The following is a 22,490-nucleotide window of genomic DNA, read 5'->3' on the forward strand; positions in this document are numbered from 1 at the left end:
GCGCTCACTCAACAGCTTTTACATAGGTGTGTGGCCCTGTCTCATCAGCATCTATTAACTTTGTTAAATCCGACCTTAAACCTTTTATAAACTTCCTTTTATTCTCATTTTCCGTTGCTATCAATTCAGGTGTAAATCTTGACAATTGATCGAATTTCTGCGCATATTCAATTACTGTAGAGTTTTCTTGCTTTAACTCTTGAAACTCATCCATTTTTACATCCAGAATGTTAGCGTTGTAGTATTTGAAGTTAAATAGCTCTAAAATTCCCGTCCGTCAGAGTTGGTTTGTGTTTTTTTTTTTTTTTTATAATAACTTAAACTATGACACTTTGTAAAAAGATTTAAGTCTAACATATACATATACATATATACAAAAGTGATGTGTGAAAATAATTTCATAGTATATTCCTTATTGAAAATAATTTCTATGCTCCACCACTTTGGAAAACAGACGTTTTCATCATTTTTAATTGGGTTTTGATTCTGTTGCAGTGAGGCTGCGTTAGAGTTCAGTAAGAGAACTAGAGATGTAGCAACAGAATTGTTGAAAGCAATATCAGAGCGTTGGGACTTGGATCAAACTACATTGCCAAGGCTATGAAAAGGCCTGCAAAAATCTTGGCTGCAAACTATTATCCAGCCTGCCCGCAGCCGGACCGAGCAATCGGAATCCCGCCGCACACCGATCATGGCCTGGTGACCCTTCTCATTCAAAACGATATGGGTGGTCTTCAACTCCAACACAAAGGCAAGTGGGTCAATTGGAACGCCATGCCCAACGCCTTTGTTTTTAACCTTGGTGACACTACTTAAACATTAGTTCTTCTTTTTTTCTTTTTTCTTGTTTTCTTTGCCCTTTTGAGGGGATTAATTATTTTTTAGGAGACACCACAGGCGAAATTAGCCCAATACACTTTAAGAGCTTAATTTGACTTAAAACATTAACTTATTAGGTCTTGAGTCTTTCTATGTATATAAATCACTTTACATTCTCATTCACTTTTCATGTGAGACAGCACACACATATACTTTTCTCAATAATTATAAATTATTTTATTCTTTTTTCTTTTTATTAATAAAATAAAATTAGAGTGAGGGTTTGATATTGGATAACTTGCTTATTAGTTAAGTATCAATCTAGTTGAGATTAAAAATAATTAAATAATAAAATAAAAGGAAGAAGAGAAGATAAAGATTTATTTCCACAATGTGCCAACATTCACGTATTAAGAAAAAAAAAAAAGAGAGAAAAGACTTACTAGTAACGAACACTATAAACAGGGTTCGTATAAAGTACAAATTACAACTTTATAGTGTCCGTATAAAATACAAATTACAACTTGAAAATTGAGAGCATTACATTCAAGAGATTTACTAATATGATTATGAGAAAAAAAAAATCAAAACTAACAATGTATAAAATATTAACTTCCTCCGTAAGGATGTGTTGAGTTTCCATCTCTCCCCATTTATTTATTTTTTTAAAAAAAGAAGTATATGTTATATATCATATATGTCGTTTTGGGTGATTGAAAAGCAAAATATGGATCTTTATTAATTGTGAATTGTGAATTGTGATAGGTGCTGACGAATGACAAAGTACATGAGTGTGAGGCATAGAGCCGTGGTGAATAACAAAGCAAAAAGAATATCAATAGCTGTGCCACACGGGCCATCTATTGACACAATACCGGTTTTTTTCTTCGCACAAGGGAGATCTTGAACGGGGATGTCCATTAATACAATTTCAACATCTTTCCACATTTTTTGCCGAATCGCTCACTCAACAGCTTTTACATAGGTGTGTGGCCCTGTCTCATCAGCATCTATTAACTTTGTTAAATCCGACCTTAAACCTTTTATAAACTTCCTTTTATTCTCATTTTCCGTTGCTATCAATTCAGGTGTAAATCTTGACAATTGATCGAATTTCTGCGCATATTCAATTACTGTAGAGTTCTCTTGCTTTAACTCTTGAAACTCATCCATTTTTACATCCAGAATGTTAGCGTTGTAGTATTTAAAGTTAAATAGCTCTAAAAATCCCGTCTGTCGGAGTTGGTTTGTGTTTTTTTTTTTTCCTATGTTTTTTGTATTCTGTTCCTTTTATATATTTTAGTGAGAAATAATGTCTTTTTTTTATTTTAATTTTTAACATATTCTCATGAGAAAAATTGTAATATGTGAGAAATAATGTCTTTTTTTTTATTTTAATTTTTAACATATTCTCATGAGAAAAATTGTAATATCATGGTCGCCATTCACCATTCATTGAAATATGAAAATACTACGGAAGATTACTTCAAAGTATCGTAGTTCGATCCCAAAACACAATTTTTTTGTATCATGGAGGACTACCACAAAATATCATAACAAAATATTCTTAGTGTTATAGTTGACGACTATATCAGCATATATAGGATACTAATACTATTGATCATTGACAAAAGTAATATGGTACTAAGAGGTGTATTTTTGGTATTCTAAATATATTAAAACGGTATTTCTACAAGAACATTTAAACAAGATAAATCAGTCTAGGCTCTTAGTAGGGCTGTTCAAAATTTGCAAATACTCATCTGAACCCATTACACTGATCCCATTCAGTTTGAAAAGTGCAAATAACTGATCAACTGCGAATTGGATTGACTGGTCTTTTCTCTGATTAACGCTTATGTGGATTAGTTGTGAAGTTAGCAAAAACAATAACCAATCCAAATCGATCAGCACTTTATATATATTGAATATATAAAAAATAAAAATAGTTTATATCTCCGTTTATATATTAAATGTTTTAGGATTATAGCCCCAAAAAAAAAAAAAAAAAAAAAAAGATTAACACTATTCATCTTCTCTTCACTCTCCCTCTTAAACGAAAAAGAGTTGTAGGTGTTCATACAGAGCTCTGGTATCGTCTCTGGACACGTCATTGGGCTCCAAGCCTTGGTATTTAGTCTTCCGACTTATCTTTTCATGGGCTTTATGATGATAGGTGTGGTGTACAACGTGACGGCTCCGTTTAGGTGGATCTAAAACTCGCTAAATTTTGGAATTCACACGGTTGGGATGTGTTTTACGGCGCTTTCCTCGGTGGATGGTTGAGATCTCTGGAGTTTTTCTTCTTCAAGGTGGTGGACAACTTGGGACGGTGGCAGCGTCTCCTTCCGTCAACGTTTGGCGGAGCTTTCTTTGCGACGTTTGGTTCTAGTTTTCCAACTCCATTACGCGTCTCTTGAAGCCGGCTACCCTATGCGGGCTACCCCTTCGCCGGAGGCTTTCAACGATGTTGTTCGCAGATTTTTTTTTGTTTTATTGTTCTAGTTTGTGTGTAATAATGGCGGTGTTACTCTCCGCCCGAGTTTGTTTACTACGGTAGGGTTCTCTATGTCGTGTGCATCTTCCCGTTATTTAGGGCTTTGTCTCAGTCGATTGACTTAGTCATTCAAATGTTTTGGTCTCTAAAGAGCTGTGGTATTGCTCGAATTGTCTATGCCGAGCGGGGCTGTCCCCATTTAGTCTTGACATTTGTTTTCGTCCTTATGCTATTTATGTCTTCAATGGTAGATCCAATCAGTGGTTCGGGAACGAATTCACTTGTAACTGGGTTGTTTGCCACTTGTGTTTGTATTTCTTTTTAGTATTTTTTTTAGTGAATGGAAGTTTTCCTATTGTAAAAAAAAAAAATAAAAAAAAATAAAATATTAACCTCTAAAATAACTTATATATTAGAATATAGATAAAAATAAATATTTATTTTTTCCCGAAAAACTAAAAATAACATATTACATATTACATTTTGTCATTTTCATAAATTTTTTAGGCCAAATATGCCATTAGCAATATCATTTGAATTAGAGATGGTAAAAACCCCCAGGCCCCAACCCGTGTAAGCGAGGGTCGCAGAATTCCTTCGGAAACTAAACTCACATTACCAGGTACGCCGTTACAAAGAAGAAGAAGAAGAAGCAAGGGCTGCAATGGCGTCCCGCGCAGTCTTCCTCACCCTCAGACGGTACGCGCAGTCTTCGCTTTTCCTCTTGCCATTGTTTGGTTGCCGAGAAAACGCAGGAACTGAATCCAAAACCCGAAACTTGATATATTCATAACATCGAAATGTTTACGGAAAATTTTTGAACTTTCTCATTTCTAGTTTAAAAAAAACTATTGATTAAACTACATATACTAATCGTTGTTGAGTTCAGTAGATGCAGAGAAATCAGCTCACTGGCGGACAATTCCCGGCCGATACCTTTCTTCGGCAAGGGCGAAACTTCTAGAATGTTCTGCTCGGGTACTCTGAGGAGCTATTTCGTCGAAGAAGATTCCGTGGAAAGTGATGACGTCAAAAGCAGAATCTTTAGGCTCAGACTGCCCAAACGAAGCGCCACCAACGTTCTTCAGAGATGGATTAGCGAAGGCAACCAGATTTCGATCTCAGAACTTCGCCAGATTTCCAAGGACCTCCGGAAGTCTCACCGTTACAAGCACGCCCTCGAGGTTCTTTTATTTATTTTTATTTTTTTATCTTTATTATTATTATTTTTTTCATTTTCTGTGTACTGCTAAATTTAATTTTTCTGGGTATTTTGTTTTTATCTTTGTCAAGTTGAAATGAAAAGCATTTCTGGGTGATTAGCATGACTTAAAATTAGGACTCCTCTGTTGTAAATACTAGTAGGATGAAAAAATCCCATATTTGAAACACAAATGTAGTTGGAATTTGGAAGTTTTAAGAAGAAGAAGAAGAATAACAACAACAACAAGAACACGAAGCTTCTTGTAGTGGAGCCCTGGAGCTTTTAATTTAGAAAAACTTTTTTCTAGCCCCCTCGGTCCAGGATCTTCACTCACATAGTGGTGAGGCGCTGGCCCGTCGGGCCTTTAAGTATTGCCTTTGCATTTTAATAAAGCTGTATGAGTTCATGCTACATAGGATTACACGAACAAGCAAGTCCGAATGATTGTGTCCTGGACATGTTCAATTTGGGGATTGATTGTTTAAGGTGAAGATAGCTGAACATTTTTTTTTCTCATAGATACAACAAGCACTGCGTGTGAAGAGAGGCCAGAGAGATTATTGGTTATTAGAGAGGAGCGAAAATGAGAGAGAGCGAAGCCGTGGGAGTCCTCTATGGGTGCATAGTAGTTACTTGATAGAAGCATGGCTCCTGAAACCTCTTAATTTGAAGTTAACTTCTGAGCAACGTATACTTTTTTCCCTCTTTTTTGAAAACATCCTACTTAGAACCTTGCATGAGAATAGATTTTTTTGTCTCAGATGGTTCCAGAGCTTTCTAGTGTAAGTTAAATGTGTCAATCAGGCGCTGATAAAACATGGATATTTATTTATGTATTTAGTTTTTCATTTTCAGAGAAGACAAAATTACACAGTTTTCTCATGCTAGACTTATTTTCTTAGCATAAATGAAACAACATGGATTTGATTTTAGAAATCGCCTACAAATTTGGTTGCGACAGCTGTTGTGTTTTCTTGTTCTCAGAATTTTAGACATAAAACTTTAATTTTTTTTTCTTAATTTAAGAATAAGTAACAAATTTTATTCATACTGAAAATGATACAATTGGAAAGAGGGGAAGAACTCATCAAAACAAAAACGAGGAAAACCGAAACAAATCAATGACCTATTACATTTCCAACTCAATATAAACAAAGAAAAAGGATCTTTAAAGACTTTTTAGTAGAAGTTCCCAACAAAGCTAATTATTTAGCTCGTTTGAAAAGAGAAATATAGTCCAGCCCCTCTTTGAAAATTCTCCCGTTCCTCTCCATCCAAATGACCCACAGAGAGCAAAACTATTACTTTCCACATCACCTTAGCCATCTTATTGGATTTGAAACCAACAGGCCTTTCTACATACTGGGATTACATTACTTTGGAAAGGACTATATAAATCCTGCTCCCCCAATCGCGAAACCCATAAGCTTCTCGCCAATCAGCAATGTAGAGCAAATTATCAATGGAAAACTTTGAAAATGATTACTCTGCAAGTACTGAATCATTAATGGTGAAAACAAAGTCACGCACTACAATATTACTTTTCTAAGCATGTTCGCTTTTGTTTCCATGTTGCAACCTAATCTTTCATATTATTATGGCTCTTGTTTTATTCCATACAAGCTTGCAGATATCAGAATGGATGGTTAGCCATGACGAATTTGAGTTATCAGTTTCTGACTACGCCATCCGAATCGACTTAATGACAAAAGTTTTTGGCATTGACGCCGCCGAGCGCTACTTTGAAGGTCTACCAGTCAGTGCAAAAACAAGTGAAACATACACTGCTCTCCTCCACTCTTATGCTGGGGCAAAGCTGACCGAAAAGGCGGACAGACTTTACGAGAGAATGAAGGATTCAAACCTGTCCTTCACTGCTGTTACATACAATGAGATGATGACTATGTACACCTCGGTTGGACAGGTGGAGAAGGTGCCTATAGTTGTTGAAGAACTAAAACAACAGAAAGTTGCACCAGATATCTTCACTTACAATCTATGGATAAGTTCATGTGCTGCAACTTTGAAGATTGATGAGGTTAGACGGATTTTAGATGAAATGAGGTCTGACCCTGGTTCTGATGAAAGTTGGATGAGATATATAAACCTTGCTAGTATTTATATTACCGCAGGTCAACTTACAAATTCAGAATCTAATTCTTTAGTTTCAGCTGAGAAAGGTATCACACAAAGAGAATGGATAACATATGACTTTCTCATAATTCTATATGGTGGTGTAGGGAACAAAGATAGAATTGACCAAATATGGAAATCCTTGAGAATGACCAAACAAAAGATGACCAGTAGAAACTATATTTGTATTCTCTCTTCATATCTGATGCTTGGACATTTGAAGGAAGTAGGAGAAGTTATTGACCAATGGAAGCAATCAGCTACTACAGATTTTGATGTTTCTGCCTGTAGTAGGCTTTTGAATGCTTTCGCAGATATTCGGTTGCCAGAGAGAGCCAGAGACTTCCATCTGCTTCTTATTCAGAAGAACTCTGACCCTACAGATATCCAAAGCAGCAGCAAAAATTAGTATAGTTTAATGATAAGACAAACCCCATGGGATTTTTGGTATCTTCTAAAGAGAAAGGATAGAAAAGAAATAACTAATAATCTTGGGTGCTATCCATGTAGTACTGATATTGCTTGGTTTTGCGTTTCATGTCCTTGTTGTTGGAAGTTTCTGCAATGGATTGAAATTCCTGTTTGATTTTTTTTCACCCTATCCATTCCATTGATAAGTTCACATGCTTTCTAGCTACTGATATAGTCACTACATGCTTTGCTTCTTGGTTTTGTATCTCTAGTTCCCCTCTTCTGAGTTTGGGGAAAAATAAGTGTCAATAATGCAGAAATATGGAATTCGCAGATATACAGATACTTTCAAGTGTCAGATAACTCTTAAGGATTAGGCAATTCTTTCTTTTGATAGATTTTCTATTAGGTGTTCGTTCTTTTCACAATTCAAAGTTTTTTATGTGAGAGAATACTGTAACAAAAAAGTTAAATTTGAATTTTTGTGAGAGAAAACACTCTAGCAAAAGAGTTTGAGTTGTGATTTTAGTTGTGAAAAGAACAAGATGACGTTTTGACATTTTTCAACTAGCTTGCTGTCTCATTCAGTCAGTTTTTGGCAGAAAATATTAAAGCGTTCTGTTTTATTATGTATAAGCATCTAATTAACACTGCTTCCTCATTGACCTTTGCTTAATTTATGAGCATGTAACGGATTGGAGAATGTATAAGCAATGGCATTCCTCGTTTAGAACCTAGATTTTTGTAGGTAAAGAAAATATCAAGGAAAGATAGAAGAAAATATTGCTTTTTTTTTTTTTTTTTTTTTTTTTTTTTTTTTTTTTTTTTTAAAAAAAAAAAAGTTTTTGTTTTTTTTTTTTTTTTTTTTTTTTTTTTTTTTTTTCCTAATGGTTTTGGGCTTTTGGCTTTATATAGGTCCTTGAATTTTTAAGTGAAAATTTGGTCCCTAAATTTTTATTGTCAATCAGTCCTTGAACTTATTCTCTTGGTAAGTTTGGTTCTTAATAAGGACACTGACAACTGATTTTTAAAATTCAATGGAGTTTGTGTTTGTGTCCATCTTGTAAAATAAAAATTTTTACAAAACAACTGTGTAAAATATTTTGATTTTCAAGCATTTTTATGGGTATATAAGGTTTCGTTCTTTACCAACATTTTTTTAATGTCGAGTTATCATGTGATGGACAAATAATAGTCTAGCAGTTGAGCTGAGGAGAGTGGTGCTGGTAGCATGGGGGGTTGAGAGTAGGGTTGTAGTCCTGTCTAGTCTAGTCCGGTCCCAAATTGCGATTGGACGATTTTGACGGTTTGAAAAAATGACATATCAAACACATTAGACGCGTTTAGAATTCGTTCTAAAATAATTTTATTTTTTGTATAAATTTTATGAAAACGAAAACGTTTTCAATTTCAGACAAAATTTATTTTTAAAAATATGCTTATTAGTTTTATCAAGAGATTATTTTCAGTGTAAAAAAATCTATTAATGTCTTTCCCTGCTCAAGAGAGGAGAAAATGAAAACAAAAAATGAAAAACGATTAAAAGTCATTTTTCATTTCTCTCTCATTTTACACTAAACTAAAAAATCGTTTTCATTTTCGTTTTTTGTATTTATTGTGCCAAACGCCATTTTAAAAACGTTTTCATTTTTTCTTTCTTGAAAAACGTAAAAAACAAAAACAAGATAAATTTCAAACACGTTCATTGTTTTTGATAATAGAAAACCCTTTCAAAATGATATGGGCTAGTTTTAACCGCAGTTTTGGACATTTTTTTAGACTTCTTTTTCCTGGTTTTTAGTTACTATATCTCGGTCCGCTTCCTGGTTTTGATGTGGAATTGGACTGGCAGTTTAAAAGCCGCCGGATTGGCTCAGACCGGCAGTTTTAGATAAACCTTGCACAACCCAGCGGAGTGAGGATGAAAGGAGCGAAGGAAAGAAAGGAGAAGGGTTTGAGAAATTATATATAAACTAGACCTTTAGCGACGACGATATACGTTAGTATCTCTAATTAACACTGCATCGTTCAGAATCAAGGTGTTACTGGACCCATTAGCAACTACATTTGTCGTTGTTAAATGGGTATTTAAAAATTTAACAAAAAAACTATCACAATAACTGATGCCCAAAATTTAGTTGAGCCTTTAGGCATTAGCAAGGATGAAAATATCGATGTCCACAGAAATATTAGTACTTAAATTTCGCGAAAATATCAATGCCGTTGTATATTAATGTAAATTGCAAACTTTTATCCCAACACACAAACTCTAAAATAGTTAATAATACATAGAATTAGAAGAAACTTTCAATCAAAATATTAATTGTATGATAAATATGCATGATAAGAAGTGATCGTAGTACAATAAATGATGAGTATGCATTCACGATCCATAGTTTCATACAAAATGAGAAAATATTAATACAAGATATTGATACTAAGATATGGAATTTAAATAATTTTTTATATAATTTTGGACATGCCACTTAACCGCTGTATTTATGGTATGTTTACCTACGTGTAATTGAAATGAGTATGAATCGAAATGGGCATGATTCAGAGTGGGTAGGATTTAGAGTGAGAAATCAGAGTCAGAATAAGCTGTTTACTTAGTGATAGGATTCGGAATCAGAGTCATTCCAAATCTCATTCATACGTTTACTTACACCCAGAATTAGAATGAAAAAATGTAAAAGTACTAATATACCCTTTAAATCAATTTGATATTTTCAATTTAAAAAATATATTGTCTACTTATTATATTAAAATTAATCATAATTAAAATATTTAGTGTAATAATTGGGTACTAACATAATAAATATAAATTGTACAACTATTTAAAATATAAAAATAAATTTAAATAAAAAAAAATAGTGTTAAAAAATAAAATATATTATTAATTTATTAAAAAATAAAGTACATATTTATTATATTAAAGTTAATAATAATTATGCTAATATTATAATATTAGGCAAATAAAATAATAAATATATGTTGCATTTATTATTTTTTGAAATTTATTTTTAATTGTGTATTTATAAGTAAAATAAGAGTATGATAGTAAATTAATATTAATATTAGGAATGAAAATCTCAATCCCAAAGGTGGGAGTGCCAATCTCATTTCTCAATTTAAAATTTGAGTGGGGCCCACCAATCTCACTCTCATTTTAAAATAAAAAAAACAAGTAAATATAGAATTAACTCCAATTTCCCGCTCTAATTTTTTAATCCTAATAAGTAAACATGCCATTAGTAACATTCACGATGGAAGACTACTTTCAGAAAAGTAAGTTAAAAAGAGACGTGAAGTTTAGTATATTTAATAATAAATTGAAAGATATAAAGTATCTGACATTTTCACGGAATTTTCATAAAATTTTATGGTATTTATCACTTACTAACATATATTTTTTGATATTTTCTCTAATAGAATTAGAAAAAAAAAAATATCGGTAATATTTTATTTTTAATCATAAAATTTGTAAAAATTGTTTGATTTTCATCAGATTTAATCAGATTTAATGATCAAAAATCAAATTCTACTGGTAGGAAGCCCACCGGTGGAACTCCAATGAAAAACGATATCATGAAAAGATGGGTAGTTACGGGCCTTTTCAAGGCTGGCTCCATTGCTGCCAATAAGATGTCGTTTTCTGTAAGAGTTGTATCTCAAAGATGAGAGCTTTGTTTTTAGGGGTGTTGGATGTCGCTTTTTCACATTGTTGTCGTTTCTATGTTTTACTTCGACTGCTTTTTAGCACCGGAAGGAAGTGCGGTTCCAGCAACATATTCCACAGCCTCCACGGTTCGACAGATTCCTGCTGATCGTTCGTGTGATTTCTGATCGCAATCACTCTTTGAGCTTCCATAACTCCCGAATCCATTTTACACAAATCAAAACAAAAAATAAAATAAAATAATTATGGAGGAAGAAGCGAAAACGAAGCCCAGAACTGCAGGGCCTTACTTGTGCTGCGTCTGTAACCAGCGAAGAGCCGCCCTCAAGCGACCCAAAACCCTAGAGCAGGTAATTTCACTTTCAAACGTAAAACCTTCTGTTTGGTTGCCGGGAAAACTGGGAGAAAGTGAAACCAAAACCAAAATTTTCGTGTTTATTTGTTTAATTCATTGTCTTGCGTTTTTCGTCTATTCTAGTTTACTTGTGGTCTATATCTTGTCCTCTCATTAGTTTGTAGCTTGTTGTTCTTAGGGAAAAAAAATCGTAATGACGTTAATAAGATGCCAATTTTGTGTTATTTAATTGGTGTTGTTTACGGTTGTGTCAGATGTTGAATTTTATTTGTGTATGAAGGTTTGTAGGGAGTGTTTCTATGAGGTTTTTGAGGAGGAGATTCATCGAGTTATTGTTGAGAACCAGTTGTTTAAGCCCGGCGAACGCATAGCAATCGGCGCCTCCGGTGGTAAAGGTGAGCATGCTTGTTTTCTATCTATGGTTGCAAAGTTTACGTGAGTGATTGTTGGAATCCTCCATTGGGGTTGGACATGTTTCTATTCTTTAAAGGTTGCATATTTCTGCATATAATTTTGCTTGTCTATGAAATCATATGGTTTTCTTACTCACTCATTTGTGTAATCAACTTTTTGTGTCAGTTTGGGATTGCTTTTAGAACTCCTAAAAGCAATTTGCGCAAAAAATGATGCGTTTGTAGTGTTTGGTAACATTGTTATTTTCAGAAGTTGGATTTTGTAGCTTTTGGATTGTACTTCTACATCTAATTTTACTTAAAGTACAAGTAGTGCTTCTATTAAAGGCACTATAATCCCATATTGAGCCACTATTAGTCCAAGTTAATACCCAGTTGGGTTTGATTGTAAAAATATATTATAGGAAGTTTTATCTACTAAGGATGGATCATTTTGTTCAGTAGACAGTGAAGTGAAAGGACTGTAGGAGGAGAGGGGTAGAACTGGGTGGATTCCACTGTTTTTGCTTGGTTCAATTAAATTAAACTGTTGTTTTTTCTACTTTTCATCTCATTATGCTTTTCTATGTTCTCTGTAGATTCCACTGTCCTTGCTTATGTATTATCAACGTTGAATAGGCGGCACCATTATGGTCTAGATCTCTTCCTCTTGTCTGTTGATGAGGGCATTACTGGGTACAGGGATGATTCTCTCGAAACTGTCAAAAGAAATGAAATACAGGTAACCAGATTCCTTTTTTTTTTTTTTTTTGGAGTGCCTGTTTGTTTTCTTTACTTAATTTATACTGAATCTTTAGCAAGTCTTAGTGGTCAACACTTCTGGCTTGGGGAAAAAGGAAAACAACTGCAATTCTAATTTCTGTGTGAGGTTGTGTGTATATCTGCTTCTGATTTCATACAGCTCCTTATTATCTTTGAATATTCAAACAGCGTGCCTTATTCATTTTACAGTCCCAGGGAAAATTTTAGCAAGTATATTTATTTCCACTTTATTACATCATTCTGAGAAACTGACTTCTATTCTAATTTGCTTTTCAGTATGGGTTGCCATTAAAAGTTGTCTCATACAAAGATTTGTACGGATGGACTATGGATGAAATAGTGAAGATGATTGGTCTAAAAAATAATTGCACTTTTTGTGGTGTTTTCCGCCGTCAGGTACAGTACTTAATTTCTAATTATAGTATTACTATAAATAAATATTTTTGTTTTAACTAATGGATCTTGTTTGCTGTTGGAAAAATAAACATTTTCAGCACACATTGTTGGTGCTTTTTTTTTTTTCACTAATTAATTACGTGTTAACTGGTACTTCAGATCACACACACAGAGACATGAGTTGGACATGCATTGACATGTATGTTTTTGGAAAATAATTTATTTGTCACTGTATGGTTGCTTTTGTGTCCCGAAATTTTCGCAGTTTGTTGCTTAGGTTTATAGGGGGCAGCTGCCGAGCGACCAAAACTAACCTTGTATTGGTGCTACTCATAACTTACTACGTGCACTCACACTCATGATATGCATATATAATTTCTAAAGAATGATTCTCACATTTTTCTCGAGTAAGATGTAGCGTACAAGCTACAATAACCATTTTCATATACCCTTTGTCTGGTGCTGAAACTTCATTGAGCAGTCGAGGCACCAAACTACTATTTTTTTCGTTGCTTGGTTTCTTAAATTGCATTTGCGTAATCTGTTTTATATTCTAAACCTTCTGAGTTCACTCTTAACTCAGAAATTCTACTCAATGGAAATACCTACAATACAAATGGTGTAACATAATATGATTTCAGTTTAACAAGTTAACTCAGATTGTCTGCATCTGGCATTCAAACAGATTTACCTTTGTCGAGTAACAAGCAATGCCACTTTCTGTGCCAGTTGTGACATTCTGATTTCTGCTCATTGTAAAGGATATGATAGATTTTGTCACACACGCGCACGTGAGTGCACGCGAATCTGATCTCTTTTCCCTCTCTCTCTCTCTCACACGTTTTTTCATTATCTTTTAAGGCCCTTGATCGCGGTGCAGCTATGCTGAAAGTGGATAAGGTTGCTACTGGACATAATGCGGACGATATTGCCGAAACTGTTTTATTGAACATATTACGAGGTGATATTGCTAGGTATACATCATTTATTGGCTATTCCTCTCCTTCAACTTCTCATATTTTGGTTGTACGCATGTATGATTGCTTTCTTTTCCTTGCAGGCTAGGTAGATGTACTGCAATAACTACTGGTGAGGATGGACCAATTCCTCGATGCAAACCTTTTAAGTATACTTATGAGAAAGAGATTGTTATATATCCTTGTTAAAACACTTGATTGCAATGTAATTCTTGCATTTTCCATTATTGATCTTTATCATATGTTCCAATTGATCGTCAATCCTTAACTACACGTGCACGTATGCCTATTTCAAGCGGCTGGACTACTTCTCCACTGAATGTAATTTATAATCTTTCCTCTTTCCCAGAATGTTTTATTTACAGTTGTAATGTCTTTCTGTGGCTTTCTAATTCCCTAAATTATTATTTTATTTTTTTTCAAAATAACAGGTATCTATTCTCCAAATGCGTACCGAGGGTTTGCTCGGGAGTTCATCAAAGACTTGGAAAGAATAAGGTATTTAACATGTTGAATGTCAGGAATTGTGATTTGCAGAAGTAATTGAGTTAACTTGTAAACTATTTTCTCTGCAACCACATCATATATGGTTTTAACATTGAACTTTGTTTCTCTCTAATGCAGACCTAGGGCCATATTAGACATCATTAAATCAGGAGAGGATTTCAGGATTTCCACTTCTACAAAAATGCCTGAGCAGGGGACATGTGAACGTTGTGGTTACATTTCAAGCCAGGTAAGTACACCCCAGCATTTAACTGAATAGTGATACAATCTGCAGACATATCCTAATGAGTAAGACTTATTTTTTTGCTGTTGTACTAGTTTCTTGATTCTTTTGGCCTAAAATTCATTAACAATGACGTTCAAACATGAAGTAAAGTTCTATGCCCTTCAACATTGTACCTTTTCTGCTTCAAGAAACTAGTTTCTATGTTGTATGTTGTACTAGTTTAACTACAAAGATATTAAAGAAAGGAATGAGGATTTGACCGTCGTTCGATTAGGACGTAAATCTTGAATTCCTCCAACACCGTCTTATGCTCTTAAATTCTAAGAACACCACGGTTCTTTCTCAACGTATCTCCGGATTAACGTGAACTCGAACGTGTGGGCGTTCTAATGGGTTTCTCAACACATGAGATGGATGAATAGGGAGGCTACCTATAGTTATTACTCACTTTTCTCAAAAGTATGTGATAGCACTCTAGAAATTTTCCTTTTTGGTTTTTCTTTTTGTTCTCCCGTTTTTCACCCTTTCTCTTCTCTGGAAAAAAATATTAATCCACGCTGAGGATTAAAAACGTTCACACACCGAGGAACTCCTTCCTCTCTGTCTGTGACCTTTTCCTCATAGGGAGGAAACGTTTCCTCCCACTTCCATCTCTTTTTTTTTTTTTGAGGAAACGTGCACTTGCATGTTTCCTTTCTTATATATATATATATATATTAACGAGGGGAGGGAGAAGGAAACGTGGAGAAGAAAATTATCTCTAAATTCATCAATATTAATTTAAAATAATTTTAATATTAATTAATCAAATTAATTAATATATGTGTATTTAGAATTCTCAATTCTATATTAATAATCATAACTCAATATGATATATTTAGTTCACATTAATCTTATGGAGCCATTGAGAGGAACTATGGACATTATTATTTTAAGTTCTAATAATTTTGACAATTAATTAACACCTTAATTAATATATCAAAATTATTAATTCCAAAGTACTCCACTATAAATTTGGAATTGTACTCTTAAAATAATAAAATAATTATGTTCACAGAATTTGTGTTGTCCATTGATATAGTCACTACATATGAATCAATCCTCCATACTTTTGAGAAAAGTGAGTAATAACTATAGGTGGCATCTCTATTCATCCATCTCATGTGTTGAGAAACCCATTAACTTTACCAGCTGGGAGTTTTGAGAGATATCTTGAAAGTATGGGACTTAGAGACATGCCTCATTTGCTTTAGGGCAAGTGGGAGATTGTTGGGATATATGCCCATAAATCAAATAAGATGTAAATATTTTGCTAATTATCAATGAAATAAGGAATTTATTCAATATTATTTTGCATGCATGTGATGTTTTATAAATATCCAAATCCCTAGATTATTTTAGATATAACTTTAAACATTGTATATAAGTGTTATATGCAGAGGATAATATTTGAAATAAAATAATATAAACTTGTCCGTAATTATAAATTAAAGTTGGGATCTTTAATTTAAAATTATTAATGCGGTTTATTATATTCTGAATAAAACAATCTTATCCTAGATTGTTAATAATGAGATTATTGGAATGAAAGCATTTTATGTAATATGATTACATAGGACCGGAACGCGATTAATTATGAATCTCTAATAAATTCCGTTATTAAATATAATATTCAATATTAATCAATGATGGTCATATATGAATTAATCTTAATTCTGAGTAATTAATAAACTCCTATTTATGATATTATGTTCTTTGACATATTGAGTAATGACACATGTGAATAGTATCAAAGTCTTGGTATATTGGGAGCATAGTAAAATAAATAGCCGGAAATATTAATTTACAAGATGAAATCCATTCCTTCATAATGAAGTAGATGGACGGTTCCCATAAGTGTTGATTCGGGACTTGAATAATAAGAGCGCTCAATTTTATGATTGGATCATAAAATATATTATTCATTAGAGGATCAATGGTACTTATGGAGAAATATATAATTAAAGAGGTTAACAGAAAATACCTAGCTTTAATTATGAACCGTTTATGGATGATTGATTCGTATGTAATGACTACATCAATGGACAACACAAATTTTGTGAACATAATTATTTTATTATTTTAAGAGTGCAATTCCAAAATTATAGTAGAGTAATTTGGAATTAATAATTTTGATATATTAATTAAGGTGGTAATTAATTGTCAAAATTATTAGAGCTTAAAATAATAATGTCCATAATTCCTCTCAATGGCTCCATAAGATTAATGTGAACTGAATATATCATATTGAGTTATGATTATTAATATAGAACTGAGAATTCTAAATACACATATATTAATTAATTTGATTAATTAATATTAAAATTATTTTAAATTAATATGGATGAATTTAGAGATAATTTTCTTCTCCACGTTTCCTTCTCCCTCCCCTCATTTATATATATATATATATATATTTATAAAAGAAAGGAAACGTGCAGGTGCACGTTTTCTCCCTATGAGGAAAAGGTCACAGACAGAGAGGAAGGAGTTCCTCGGTGTGTGAACGTTTTTAATCCTCAGCGTGGATTAATATTTTTTTCCAGAGAAGAGAAAGGGTGAAAAACGGGAGAACAAAAAGAAAAACCAAAAAGGAAAATTTCTAGAGTGCTATCACATACTTTTGAGAAAAGTGAGTAATAACTATAGGTGGCCTCCCTATTCATCAATCTCATGTGTTGAGAAACTCATTAGAACACCCACACGTTTGAGTTCACGTTAATCCGGAGATACGTTGAGAAAGAACCGTGATATTCTTAGAATTTAAGAGCATAAGACGGTGTTGGAGGAGTTTAAGATTTACGTCATAATCGAATATTGGACTTCAAGTAAAGTTCTATGTTGTACTAGTTTCTAGGCCCTTCAACATTGTACCTGTTGTACTAGTTTCTTGATCCTTTGCTGTTATTGACATGTTTCCACATATATTTTTGATACGCCCATGCACTTTGGTTTATTATTTTGTCCTTAGAAAAGAGGCAGTTTAAACTCTTAACAAATCAGTTTGAATCTTTAGGTCTTTTTGGTTCTGCCTTTTTCCTTTTGTTTTGGCGGACTCCTTGTCTTATGTGTTTTTGGTTCTGGCTTTTTCCTTTTTTTTTGGTGGACTCCTTGTCCTCTATTGTACACTTTCACTTTTTCTTTATTTCTAATAAACTTTCTTCTCGTTACTTATTTAAAAAAAAAAACAAAGAAAGAAAAAGAAAAAAAGGCCACTTAGTCTAGAAGGAATCCAGAAAGATTCCATATGACTAAATAGCAGTGTCTAGACTAAACGCTAGTGTTTTTTTTTTATTTTTGGTTTTATTGGTCTTTTTCGTGCTTTTTTTGAGAAGAACTTGGCCTCAATGTGTTATTCTCAAGGTAACTTTTTCTCGTTTTTAATAACATGTCTCTTGTTATGCTAAAGAAATTACGAGCAAAATTGTTTCCCATGGCACTGTTGTCAGTTCATTTCTTGGTCAGAGTTTTTGGAAATCATTGATCAAGTTTAAATTTCTTCATAGAAGCACTTCTTGGTTAAAGGATCGGAGAATCTTAGGTTGCAATGTTATCACAAATCATGAGAATCTGACCATGGATAATTGTTCAAGTCTGTGAGTAATGTTAGACAATCATCAATTACGAAGTCACGTTCGTGATGCAAATAATCATTCCCCTGATGATCTTTCTCTGTTTTACAATTTCTGTGGGGATTTTTCCTCTTTTCATTTGGTTTTAGTTCATCAATATTTGTTGCCTTATAAGTGTAATACACCAATCATTGTTAGTAATACTTGCATTCTTTCCGTAGTGTGGTAAAATATGTTAGGGATTCTATTTCTGATTAACTTATAGGCTACAGATAGAGCAAAAGGGCAAGGTGATCTTCCCTGATTGTGCAGAATTGGTAATACCTTGTGTCAGATTACTCTAGTTGAAGTTCTTAACATTTCATGATAAATCGCGCAGAAATGGTGCAAAGCCTGTGTTTTGCTTGAGGGGTTGAATCGAGGGTTACCAAAGCTGGGGATTGGGCGGACTCGAGGCCTAAATAATGATCGTAAGGACGCAAAAGGGAATAATGCAGCGAAAAGTATTGAGAGCAAACAATGTGGAACTTTGGACTTCTGATTGATGTATCATGAAGGCCTTGGTTTTGCCTTTGTAGACAGAAGGTAGTGAAAACCAGAGATTGTCTCAGAAATTTTACGAACTGCAGTGTAGCATATTATGGTTCTCTTCTTAAAATACCAAAACTAGGACTTGTGTGCAGTCCATTCTGCAGCAATTTTGTATACGAGTTGAGGTAAGAAGTAAAAACGAATTCTATATTTTTTTTTAAAAATTTAATTTTGGTTGTATTAATTGTGTGAAATGGATGGACTTGGGAAAAAATTTGCTTCCGCAGCAATTTTGGAAAAGAGATGTCATGGCATCAACTGTAGTCCTTCATTTTCTTCCTGGTTAGATTTTAGGCCTTGAAGTAAAAAATTCTTTCTTAGTTGGGTGGCATGCACATCTGCAATTTTTTTTTTCTCTGCGAAAATAAATTGAGTCTCGCTGTGGTGCTATCGGTTTTGTAATTTCATTTTTATTTTATTTTTTTTACGTATAAAAAGTAAAAGGTTAATCTGAAAAAGAGAGTGGTGGATTATAATCAAATTTGTAGCTATGCCTTGTGACTTGCTGATAATGATACAAATGTTGCCGTAATAGTTTTAGATTGTCATTAATCCTGTAGTACACATTAACTCTCAAGTCACAAGCCTTAATCACATGGGACTTGCAAAAGCCCCTTATTATTTTAGTTATATAAGTTGCTTTTGCCCCTAATTTCTCACTTGGAGCATCACAATGTATATTCACACACTAGCGTTACGCCATAAAATCTGGAAGCTCTAAATTATTCCATAATATGGCACAAAAACCATTGATGAAACCTCGAGGTTATTGCTCATCTTGAGAGTGAAAATATCATAAAAGTTTCTCAAATCTTGAATCAAAACAAAGATTTAACTTTACATAACGCATTAACACCAAACCCCTTTTTATGCAACCTTTTAAGCTCCTCTGTCTCTCTCAACGTTCTAACATAACAATACAACCGCCATGACCAAAACACCTAAACACCACCACCGCAACTTCTCTCCCTTCTCCATGTACTCTCCAAAAGCCTCCATCCTCTTATCCGCCTGCGCTGTCCTCTTCATCCTCCTCCACATCCAATCCCGTGAAATCCCGCCACCCTCACCCTCGCAGCCATCTTGGTCTTTCACAAACCAATGGCAAAAAATTATCAACACCGCGACCGCCACCGCTTGCTCGGTGGAGGAGCTTGATGTCATGGTGGACAAGCTCCGCCGAGCAGTGACGTTCCTCCCGCTCAAGGACCTCCGCTACGTGGACAAGGCTCTTGTAGGGCACACGTGGTTCATGAGCTCCATGTACGACGATCACGAGCAAGGCGAGGTCCAATACCAGCAGTTCCCGTCCGAATCCTCCCACGGAAGGCTTCTCTGCCTCAAAGGCCGCGACGTCCACGATGGTTCGTGGAACGCCTACAGCCTGGCATGGCCAGAGGCCTTGCCCTACAACGCAACCCTAATGAAGGGCCTCACATTCGTCTCCTACAACCACTACAACTACGACAACATCTGGCACGGCCTGTCCGCCTTCGTCCCTTTCGTCGCGTGGCACCGGAAGAACAATTGCTCTGATCTTCCCGACAGGTGGGTATTGTACCACTGGGGTGAGCTGAGGCTGAAGATGGGGTTTTGGCTGAAAGCATTGATGGAGGCCACCTTTGATGGCCCCCCAGTGATCGAAGGGTTCGAAGGGGTGATAGGGGACGGCGATCAGAATCCGGTGTGCTTCGAGGAGGCGGTGGTGATGCGGCACAATGAGGGCGGTATGTCGAGGGAGAGGAGGATGGAGGTTTATGATCTTATGAGGTGCAAAGCTAGGGTTTACTGTAAGGTGAGTATGGAGGAGAGGACGGTGAAAGTGAAGGGAAAGGCTTTGCCTGAGATAGGGATGACGTTGTTTATGAGGACCGGGCCGAGGTCGTTTCGCAACGAGTCCGCGGTGGTCGGAATATTTAAGAGGGAGTGTGCTAAGGTGGAGGGTTGCCGGTTGAGGGTGGCACATTCCAATAACCTAAGCTTCTGTGAACAGGTAAATACAGCTACATTTCTCACATTTTTATTTATTTTATTTTGCTTTAGGAATATTCACAAGTTTAATTTCTTAATTGGCTGTCAGGTGTTTGCTATTTATACGCTGCTAATATATACTGATAAACAAAATTCAAACAACTATAATTTGAGATAATATTATTAGGTTGCTAGCTTATATGGTGATAGCTTTTTGTAAGGGAAAAAAAAAAAATAAAACCTTTAAAAAATAAAACCATAAAAATCTTTGAAAAAAAAAGAAACAAAATGAAAACAAAGCAAAATTAACATTTAAGTGGGAATATAAAGTGCTATAAAAAAAATGCATGCAAGAGGGGTCAGATCGTTAGAGAATATAATGGAAAAGGGTAAAGGAATAGTGCGTTTCAACAGGGAACGACATACTGATCAGGAGGAGTTTTACATGTGAAGGCATGTTGGTCAATGTGGCCTACTCGCGTTAGTTATTTGTCCGTTTTCAAATTGAGTATTGCAAGGCAGTTTCTTTCCGAATTTAAGTCTCACTCCTAAAGTTTAATCAGTTAGATGTTTGGATGTATTTGGGAAGTCCAAGAAATAGTGTGTTTGAAACTGCAGAGTTTCATTATGTTGGTCTTTTTAGTATCGAAACTTTATTTTGGATTTCTAATTATTTGCAATTTGAACCTCTTTAAGATGTATTTTGACCAGTTATATTTATTAGTTGTGGCTATTAGCATAAACAATACTTGGAACCATTATTTGGTGCTTTGGCACCACAATTAATTAAAAAAATATATCTGTAGGACTCAAAGCGTGGGCTTATTCTTTATAACATCAATACCGCTTAACATTGTTAAGTAGTAGTATTTCTCCAACATAAAAATGATTTGTAGTTAAAAAAGAGACCACCAAGGCTGTAGTACAAAGGGAACATTTAGCATAATGGTTTGGTAGATGAGAGGTCTCTAATTTGCGTCTCGAGAAAAACACTTTAGTATTATGGCACAAAATAAAAACATTTACTAACGTACAAGACTCTTTTAATCACGCAAAAAGATAGTTATAGTTGGTCATCTCTCCCACACCTTTATACACACAAAAAAAAAAAAAAATGATTTCCAGCTAGCGACCCTAATATTTATCTCACTCACATTAATATTACTTCTAGAGAATCAGGACCTCATGAACTTAAATAATTTGGAGCCGCCATTCTTTGTTTCTAATATCTTCTCGACAATGTGAATTCTCTCTTTTCATAAGAAGTTTGTAGTTTAGGCAGGTTGTTCGTCGGTTTTGGTCGGTTCGGTGGCCGAACTGACTATGTCGGTTTTCTAAAAGTTGGAACCGAAACCGAACCGTACATAACAATTTTCGGTTCGGTTAACCGAACTTTAGTTTCGGTTCGGTTTCGGTCGGTTTTTGATTTTGGTAATCAAGAAGATGACCTCAGTTAACCATCAAGTTACCAGCATCTTTAGTTGCATTTTTGACCTGCAAGTACGAAAAAATGTAAAACTTTCCTTCAATGCAAAGTTGCAAACATGTAATCATAATAAATGAATACAAAGCACAACATCAAAATTGATAATTGCACAAACACAAGTTAAAAAAAAAAACGATAATATAGAGTGCAAAACGACAACATAACCTTAAAAAAAAATTGAAAACATAAAAAAAAAAAAATCTCATCTCGGTCGGTTTGGTTTTTAACCGACTCTCTACACGCAAAACCGAAACCGAACCGACTTTTGATCTAGTCAGTCGGTTTACTGAACCGATTGTGTTCGGTTCCATGTGGCACCGTCGTTTTCGGTTTTTAGCGGTCGGTTTCGGTTTTACGGTTTTTTTGTACAGTACTAGGTCAATCTATGTAGGTCAAATGACACCCTTTTTCTCTTACCAAAAAAGAAAAAAAAATGACATCCTTCCTTTCTA

At 34.5% G+C, this 22,490-nt stretch overlaps 3 protein-coding genes and 1 pseudogene across 6 annotated transcripts; all 4 read left to right on the forward strand.

The window, feature by feature from the left end:
• LOC21384672 overlaps positions 1-1,726 on the forward strand; it is a 4,067-nt pseudogene extending 2,341 nt beyond the window's left edge.
• A 2,127-nt stretch (positions 1,727-3,853) lies between these two features.
• On the forward strand, positions 3,854-7,253 carry LOC21384674 (pentatricopeptide repeat-containing protein At5g09450, mitochondrial). Of its 3 annotated transcripts, none has more exons than XM_024164693.1 (3): positions 3,854-4,015; positions 4,206-4,500; positions 6,151-7,253. In XM_024164693.1, the coding sequence occupies exons 1-3, from the start codon at positions 3,981-3,983 to the stop codon at positions 7,060-7,062; spliced, it is 1,242 nt and encodes a 413-aa protein (XP_024020461.1). In that variant the 5' UTR covers positions 3,854-3,980; the 3' UTR covers positions 7,063-7,253. The 3 variants fall into 3 exon arrangements, with proteins under 3 accessions (XP_024020461.1, XP_024020462.1, XP_024020463.1); XM_024164694.1 differs by having other exon boundaries at positions 4,209-4,500; XM_024164695.1 differs by having other exon boundaries at positions 4,215-4,500.
• A 3,501-nt stretch (positions 7,254-10,754) lies between these two features.
• Positions 10,755-18,757, forward strand: LOC21384676 (cytoplasmic tRNA 2-thiolation protein 1). 2 transcript variants are annotated; one of them, XM_024164691.1, is made up of 10 exons: positions 10,755-11,093; positions 11,379-11,493; positions 12,090-12,232; positions 12,550-12,669; positions 13,531-13,643; positions 13,730-13,822; positions 13,927-13,967; positions 14,078-14,144; positions 14,271-14,382; positions 18,370-18,757. In XM_024164691.1, the coding sequence occupies exons 1-10, from the start codon at positions 10,989-10,991 to the stop codon at positions 18,529-18,531; spliced, it is 1,071 nt and encodes a 356-aa protein (XP_024020459.1). In that variant the 5' UTR covers positions 10,755-10,988; the 3' UTR covers positions 18,532-18,757. The 2 variants fall into 2 exon arrangements, with proteins under 2 accessions (XP_024020459.1, XP_024020460.1); XM_024164692.1 differs by lacking the exon at positions 18,370-18,757 and adding an exon at positions 18,256-18,363.
• Positions 18,758-19,509: 752 nt separating this feature from the next.
• Positions 19,510-20,574, forward strand: LOC21384677 (the record flags this gene model as incomplete). The annotated part of the gene is made up of 1 exon (XM_024164690.1): positions 19,510-20,574. A coding segment is annotated over exon 1 (1,065 nt), but the record flags the coding sequence as incomplete, so codon positions are not given.
• Between the last annotated feature and the right edge of the window lie 1,916 nt (positions 20,575-22,490).

The sequence above is a fragment of the Morus notabilis genome, unplaced genomic scaffold (assembly GCF_000414095.1).
Source record: "Morus notabilis unplaced genomic scaffold, ASM41409v2 Scaffold1171, whole genome shotgun sequence".
NCBI lineage: Eukaryota > Viridiplantae > Streptophyta > Magnoliopsida > Rosales > Moraceae > Morus > Morus notabilis.